Source organism: Oncorhynchus gorbuscha, linkage group LG09 (genome assembly GCF_021184085.1).
Source record: "Oncorhynchus gorbuscha isolate QuinsamMale2020 ecotype Even-year linkage group LG09, OgorEven_v1.0, whole genome shotgun sequence".
Lineage (NCBI taxonomy): Eukaryota > Metazoa > Chordata > Actinopteri > Salmoniformes > Salmonidae > Oncorhynchus > Oncorhynchus gorbuscha.
Window position 1 is genome coordinate 20,182,530 of NC_060181.1, and position 8,445 is coordinate 20,190,974.

The following is an 8,445-nucleotide window of genomic DNA, read 5'->3' on the forward strand; positions in this document are numbered from 1 at the left end:
CAAATATGTAGTCACATGCTTAATGTAGTCATTGCATTCTGAGTACAGAGCCAAAACAAACAAATATGTAGTCACATGCTTAATGTAGTCATTGCATTCTGAGTACAGAGCCAAAACAAACAAATATGTAGTCACATGCTTAATTGTTCTGAGTCATTGCATTCTGAGTACAGAGCCAAAACAAACAAATATGTAGTCACATGCTTAATGTAGTCATTGCATTCTGAGTACAGAGCCAAAACAAACAAATATGTAGTCACATGCTTAATGTAGTCATTGCATTCTGAGTACAGAGCCAAAACAAACAAATATGTAGTCACATGCTTAATGTAGTCATTGCATTCTGAGTACAGAGCCAAAACAAACAAATATGTAGTCACATGCTTAATGTAGTCATTGCATTCTGAGTACAGAGCCAAAACAAACAAATATGTAGTCACATGCTTAATGTAGTCATTGCATTCTGAGTACAGAGCCAAAACAAACAAATATGTAGTCACATGCTTAATGTAGTCATTGCATTCTGAGTACAGAGCCAAAACAAACAAATATGTAGTCACATGCTTAATGTAGTCATTGCATTCTGAGTACAGAGCCAAAACAAACAAATATGTAGTCACATGCTTAATGTAGTCATTGCATTCTGAGTACAGAGCCAAAACAAACAAATATGTAGTCACATGCTTAATGTAGTCATTGCATTCTGAGTACAGAGCCAAAACAAACAAATATGTAGTCACATGCTTAATGTAGTCATTGCATTCTGAGTACAGAGCCAAAACAAACAAATATGTAGTCACATGCTTAATGTAGTCATTGCATTCTGAGTACAGAGCCAAATCAAACAAATATGTAGTCACATGCTTAATGTAGTCATTGCATTCTGAGTACAGAGCCAAAACAAACAAATATGTAGTCACATGCTTAATGTAGTCATTGCATTCTGAGTACAGAGCCAAATCAAACAAATATGTAGTCACATGCTTAATGTAGTCATTGCATTCTGAGTACAGAGCCAAAACAAACAAATATGTAGTCACATGCTTAATGTAGTCATTGCATTCTGAGTACAGAGCCAAAACAAACAAATATGTAGTCACATGCTTAATGTAGTCATTGCATTCTGAGTACAGAGCCAAAACAAACAAATATGTAGTCACATGCTTAATGTAGTCATTGCATTCTGAGTCTGAGTACATTCTGAAACAAACAAATATGAGTCACATGCTTAATGTAGTCCAAAACAAACAAATATGTAGTCACATGCTTAATGTAGTCATTGCATTCTGAGTACAGAGCCAAAACAAACAAATATGTAGTCACATGCTTAATGTAGTCATTGCATTCTGAGTACAGAGCCAAAACAAACAAATATGTAGTCACATGCTTAATGTAGTCATTGCATTCTGAGTACAGAGCCAAAACAAACAAATATGTAACATGCTTAATGTAGTCATTGCATTCTGAGTACAGAGCCAAAACAAACAAATATGTAGTCACATGCTTAATGTAGTCATTGCATTCTGAGTACAGAGCCAAAACAAACAAATATGTAGTCACATGCTTAATGTAGTCATTGCATTCTGAGTACAGAGCCAAAACAAACAAATATGTAGTCACATGCAAACAAAGTAGTCATTGCATTCTGAGTACAGAGCCAAAACAAACAAATATGTAGGGTCACATGCTTAATGTAGTCATTGCATTCTGAGTACAGAGCCAAAACAAACAAATATGTAGTCACATGCTTAATGTAGTCATTGCATTCTGAGTACAGAGCCAAAACAAACAAATATGTAGTCACATGCTTAATGTAGTCATTGCATGCTGAGTACAGAGCCAAAACAAACAAATATGTAGGGTCACATGCTTAATGTAGTCATTGCATTCTGAGTACAGAGCCAAAACAAACAAATATGTAGGGTCACATGCTTAATGTAGTCATTGCATTCTGAGTACAGAGCCAAAACAAACAAATATGTAGTCACATGCTTAATGTAGTCATTGCATTCTGAGTACAGAGCCAAAACAAACAAATATGTAGTCACATGCTTAATGTAGTCATTGCATGCTGAGTACAGAGCCAAAACAAGCATGTGTAGTCACATGCTTAATGTAGTCATTGCATGCTGAGTACAGAGCCAAAACAAGCAAATATGTGTAGTCACATGCTTAATGTAGTCATTGCATGCTGAGTACAGAGCCAAAACAAGCAAATATGTGTAGTCACATGCTTAATGTAGTCATTGCATGCTGAGTACAGAGCCAAAACAAGCAAATATGTGTAGTCACATGCTTAATGTAGTCATTGCATGCTGAGTACAGAGCCAAAACAAACAAATATGTAGAGTCACATGCTTAATGTAGTCATTGCATGCTGAGTACAGAGCCAAAACAAACAAATACAGTGCCTTGCGAAAGTATTCGGCCCCCTTGAACTTTGCGACCTTTTGCCACATTTCAGGCTTCAAACATAAAGATATAAAACTGTATTTCTTTGTGAAGAATCAACAACAAGTGGGACACAATCATGAAGTGGAACGACATTTATTGGATATTTCAAACTTTTTTAACAAATCAAACACTGAAAAATTGGGCGTGCAAAATTATTCAGCACCCTTAAGTTAATACTTTGTAGCGCCACCTTTTGCTGCGATTACAGCTGTAAGTCGCTTGGGGTATGTCTCTATCAGTTTTGCACATCGAGAGACTGACATTTTTTCCCATTCCTCCTTGCAAAACAGCTCGAGCTCAGTGAGGTTGGATGGAGAGCATTTGTGAACAGCAGTTTTCAGTTCTTTCCACAGATTCTCAATTGGATTCAGGTCTGGACTTTGACTTGGCCATTCTAGTCGTTTGAGGAGTTTACATGTTGTGGTAGTCGTTTGAGGAGTTTACAAGTTGTGGTAGTCGTGTATATGTTGTGGTAGTCGTTTATATGTTGTGGTAGTCGTTTGAGGAGTTTATATGTTGTGGTAGTCGTTTATATGTTGTGGTAGTCGTTTGAGGAGTTTATATGTTGTGGTAGTCGTTTATATGTTGTGGTAGTCGTTTGAGGAGTTTATATGTTGTGGTAGTCGTTTATATGTTGTGGTAGTCGTTTATATGTTGTGGTAGTCATTTGAGGAGTTTATATGTTGTGGTAGTCGTTTATATGTTGTGGTAGTCATTTGAGGAGTTTATATGTTGTGGTAGTCGTTTATATGTTGTGGTAGTCGTTTGAGGAGGTTATATGTTGTGGTAGTCGTTTGAGGAGGTTATATGTTGTGGTAGTCGTTTGAGGAGGTTATATGTTGTGGTAGTCGTTTGAGGAGTTTATATGTTGTGGTAGTCGTTTATATGTTGTGGTAGTCGTTTATATGTTGTGGTAGTCGTTTATATGTTGTGGTAGTCGTTTATATGTTGTGGTAGTCGTTTGAGGAGTTTATATGTTGTGGTAGTCGTTTATATGTTGTGGTAGTCGTTTATATGTTGTGGTAGTCGTTTATATGTTGTGGTAGTCGTTTATATGTTGTGGTAGTCGTTTGAGGAGGTTATATGTTGTGGTTCTTTCTTTCTTGGCCTTTCTAGGGAGTTTTTCCTAGCCACCGTGCTTTTACACCTGCATTGTTTGCTGTTTGGGGTTTTAGGCTGGGTTTCTGTACAGCACTTTGAGATATCAGCTGATGTACGAAGGGCTATATAAATAAATTTGATTTTATTTGGTAGTCGTTTGAGGAGTTTATATGTTGTGGTAGTCGTTTATATGTTGTGGTAGTCGTTTATATGTTGTGGTAGTCGTTTATATGTTGTGGTAGTCGTTTATATGTTGTGGTAGTCGTTTATATGTTGTGGTAGTCGTTTGAGGAGTTTATATGTTGTGGTAGTCGTTTATATGTTGTGGTAGTCGTTTATATGTTGTGGTAGTCGTTTATATGTTGTGGTAGTCATTTGAGGAGTTTATATGTTGTGGTAGTCGTTTATATGTTGTGGTAGTCATTTGAGGAGTTTATATGTTGTGGTAGTCGTTTATATGTTGTGGTAGTCGTTTGAGGAGTTTATATGTTGTGGTAGTCGTTTATATGTTGTGGTAGTCGTTTATATGTTGTGGTAGTCGTTTATATGTTGTGGTAGTCGTTTATATGTTGTGGTAGTCGTTTATATGTTGTGGTAGTCGTTTATATGTTGTGGTAGTCGTTTATATGTTGTGGTAGTTGTTTATATGTTGTGGTAGTCGTTTATATGTTGTGGTAGTCGTTTATATGTTGTGGTAGTCGTTTATATGTTGTGGTAGTCATTTGAGGAGTTTATATGTTGTGGTAGTCATTTGAGGAGTTTATATGTTGTGGTAGTCGTTTGAGGAGTTTGTGGTAGTCATCTGCAGTTGTTTTTGGGTGTCACAAAAAGCTAAATTAGCATGTCGCGTTACACAGAGCTTGTTTTTGTTAGAAATCTTCGAAAATTAAGAGGAATTTCACATTAATATGAAAAGTGTATACTAAAATATGAAATGTCTCAAAATCTATATCTATCTTACCTCTACATTGTTTTATATCCTGTGGATTCAAGAAGAAATATGACCAGTTCAATGGTGAACCTGTCAGTTAGCCTTAATTCTCACACAGCATCCAACCTAGCTGACGCAATGCTATTCTCCTGATTTTTTACCACTTTTTTCAGGCCTCCATTGATTTAGTCACCCTAATTCTGGCCATCCTACAAGGGTAAAAAAACTAATTGGTCAAAGGATGCGTTTTTGATTGGACAACCTATAGAGTACAGTCTGGGCCTGGTAGCAGGGGGAAAGAGTGAGAGAGTGAGAGAGTGAGTGAGTGAGTGAGTGAGTGAGTGAGTGAGTGAGTGAGTGAGTGAGAGAGAGAAAGAGAGAAAGAGAGAGAGAGAGCGGTGTTAAAGATGTAGAATCTTTGCAATGCAGAACATTCACAATAAGTCGTTTATTTGAGGTTTAAAAAGGCTTCTGAAGTTTGTAATTTCAATTTTGAAATTTGATTTTCCCTTACAAAAAATGTATCAACCCCTACCAAAATGTACATTAATTATAATCCACATAATAGTTCATATTTCCTGTTGCTGCAGGGTTGTTTTCTTGCTGTAGAAAACTGTCTCAAAGTAAGATCCTACATCTGTATACAGTTCTTGAGGTCTTGTGTGGATGGTGCTGCTCATCTATTATACAGTATGTATGCTAAATCTGGGCTTCTCCTTTACAGTCATGTCATTAGCTTGGACTGTTATTGGCTTCAAGGGAGAAGCCAGGCCATAACAAGAATGCAGAGAAGGTGAAAACAAAAGAAATCTATCTAACCCCCTAACAGCAGACACTCTTCCAGGCCTCTCAGCCTCTCTATCTATCCGAGGGGTTAGAGGAAGAGGACGGGAGGGAGGCGGGGACAGGCGAGATTAAGATGGCAGGATAAGGATGGCAGACACTCTTCCAGGCCTCTCACCCTCTCTATCTATCCGAGGGGTTAGAGGAAGAGGACGGGAGGGAGGCGGGGACAGGCGAGATTAAGATGGCAGGATAAGGATGGCAGACACTCTTCCAGGCCTCTCACCCTCTCTATCTATCCGAGGGGTTAGAGGAAGAGGACGGGAGGGAGGCGGGGACAGGCGAGATTAAGATGGCAGGATAGGGATGGCAGACACTCTCAGTCAAAATACTCAGTATCTAACTAAATCTTCATGTTACGAACAAGAAAGCCAGGATGGCCGAAGGGTTGTGTAAATTGAATGAGTCATTTAACTTAACCATAAAATGTGTCTTTCCACTTAACTCTGAAATTCCCCTTTACTCTGAAATGTGAGTTTCAACTTCACTGTTAAATAGAGAAAAGGTTAAAAATATCAAAAGAAGATTTAGCCTTATAACATGAAACTATTGGAGCTCAAAGACTCTTCCTCTTCCAATATGTTTTAGGACCACTTGATGAGTATATAACCAAAACTTACAGGAGATGTTGTTAGTCGCAGTATCGAACCATTCTTTATGTCATTGCGATTCTGCGGTGACAAGAAAAGGGACAACTTTGAGGTGTGATTTCAAACTTAACATATATACAATACACACAGTTTTTCTGTTGAGTTTCAACATTAAAATCAATATGCATATTATCATTGTTTAGTCCAATATGACAGATAACAAGAAAGGAGATGCCAACCTTTTCCGTGATGTAGAAATTAGTGGAATCAGCATTTTGCAGAGCAAAGTTTTCGTGGTTCCCCAAAGACCATCTGAAAACGAAAATGTAAAACAAAATACTTCTGAACTTTGAAATGAAAGAACACTGCATCTCTCAATGACAGAGAAAAACTTAGACCCAAGAGCCTTTTTATTTAAACGCAGCACAGAAATGCATACATATGAGCATTTCTATGAAGGTTATGACAGACAGACAGAGACAGACAGAGACAGAGAGACAGAGAGACAGAGAGGGAGAGAAAGAGAGGGAGAGAAAGAGAGGGAGAGAAAGAAAAATATTTCCTTACCCTTCGCACACTTCTTTTATAATGGCCGAGAGGGGCTTTTTCTGAGAAAAGGAGAATGAGTAATCAGAAACAACAGTTCATCCTCATTAGAACACAAGGACGTTTAAGGACAGCTACTTCAAATGGAAGTGGGGGAACATTGACTTTATCGGAGAAGGATACAGTAGAACTACACTGCTCGGGAACAACTACTTTATATAACATTAAAGGAGATTCAGATAGAACCAGAGAGGATTCTTCAGAGAACATTTTAACTAGCCTGGTCCCAGATCTGTTTGTGCGGTCTTTCCAAATCCTATGTTCATTATCACGCCAGTTGGCAAGATGGCAACAACAGATTTGGGACCAGTCTTTGTTTATAACATCATGCAGGGTGGAGTGGTACAGCTTTAGTGGTCAGTGGTTAAGGATCTGGACAGCCAGGTCTAAATCCCAAATGGCACCCTTTCCCCTACATAGTGGACTACTTTCGACCAGGGCCTATAGGGCTCTTTTCTCAAAAGTAGTGCACGATATAGGGAATAGAGTTCTTTTTGGGATGCACTTCATATGTTCTGCTGTTGAATCAACAACCATCTGTACATCATTATAGTTCCATAAAAGATTTCAAATGGTATTGTGTACAGCTATAAAGTCTCTCTCCAGACAGAGGGAACAAGGGAGGGAGTGGTGTTGTCTGTTATGGAACGACTGTGACAGCCAGTATTAACTCTCTCTACTGCAGTGTTCCCCATTCCTCTGAGAGTACTGCAGGGAAGAGGGGGCACTCTGTAACACTGCATGCACACACACACACACACACACACACACACACACACACACACACACACACACACACACACACACACACACACACACACACACACACACACACACACACACACACACACACACACACCTCTACTCTCCCTATCCCCCTGTACCCTTACCAAGGCTTCAAGCAGTCCTATTCCTCTCTCGCTCAGTCTCTCTACCTCCCCATCTCTCGCTCAGTCTCTCTACCTCCCCCTCTCTCACTCTACCTCCCCCTCCCTCTACCTCTACCTCCCCCTCTCTCACTCTACCGCCCCTCCCTCCCTCTCTCTCCTTACCTCCCCCTCTCTCCCTACCCCCTCCCCCTACCGCCCACACCCTACCTCCTCCCTCTCCCTCTTCCCTAACCCCCTCTCCACCTCCCCCAACTCTACATCTCTCAACCTCACCACCTCCTCCTTCTCTCTACCTTGCTACCTTCTCATTCTCTCTACCTCCTCCCTCTCTCTACCTTGCTACCTCCTCCCTCTCTCTACTTTGCTACATCCTCACTCTCTCTACCTCGCTACCTCCTCCCTCTCTCTACCTCGCTACCTCCTCCCTCTCTCTACCTCGCTACCTCGCTACCTCCTCCCTACCTCGCTACCTCCTCCCTCACTCTACCTCGCTACCTCCTCCCTCACTCTACCTCGCTACCTCCTCCCTCACTCTACCTCGCTACCTCCTCCCTCACTCTACCTCGCTACCTCCTCCCTCACTCTACCTCGCTACCTCCTCCCTCACTCTACCTCGCTACCTCCTCCCTCACTCTACCTCGCTACCTCCTCCCTCACTCTACCTCGCTACCTCCTCCCTCACTCTACCTCGCTACCTCCTCCCTCACTCTACCTCGCTACCTCCTCCCTCACTCTACCTCGCTACCTCCTCCCTCACTCTACCTCGCTACCTCCTCCCTCACTCTACCTCGCTACCTCCTCCCCCTCACTCTACCTCGCTACCTCCTCCCTCACTCTACCTCGCTACCTCCTCCCTCACTCTACCTCGCTACCTCCTCCATCACTCTACCTCGCTACCTCCTCCCTCACTCTACCTCGCTACCTCCTCCCTCACTCTACCTCGCTACCTCCTCCCTCACTCTACCTCGCTACATCATCTCATCACTCTACCTCGCTACCTCCTCCCTCTCTCTCTCTCTACTCCCCCTCT

General features: G+C 41.0%; 1 protein-coding gene across 4 annotated transcripts in view; it reads right to left on the bottom strand.

The window, feature by feature from the left end:
- LOC124043258 (engulfment and cell motility protein 1-like) overlaps positions 1–8,445 on the bottom strand; it is a 224,797-nt gene that overhangs the window by 126,571 nt on the left and 89,781 nt on the right. For all 4 annotated transcript variants that reach the window (XM_046361639.1, XM_046361640.1, XM_046361641.1 and 1 more), the window contains 3 exons: positions 6,487–6,527; positions 6,159–6,231; positions 5,950–6,000 (listed from right to left, as the gene is read on the bottom strand). In XM_046361639.1, the coding sequence (XP_046217595.1) occupies positions 5,950–6,000; positions 6,159–6,231; positions 6,487–6,527 (165 nt within the window). The remainder of the gene's footprint in view (positions 1–5,949; positions 6,001–6,158; positions 6,232–6,486; positions 6,528–8,445) is intronic.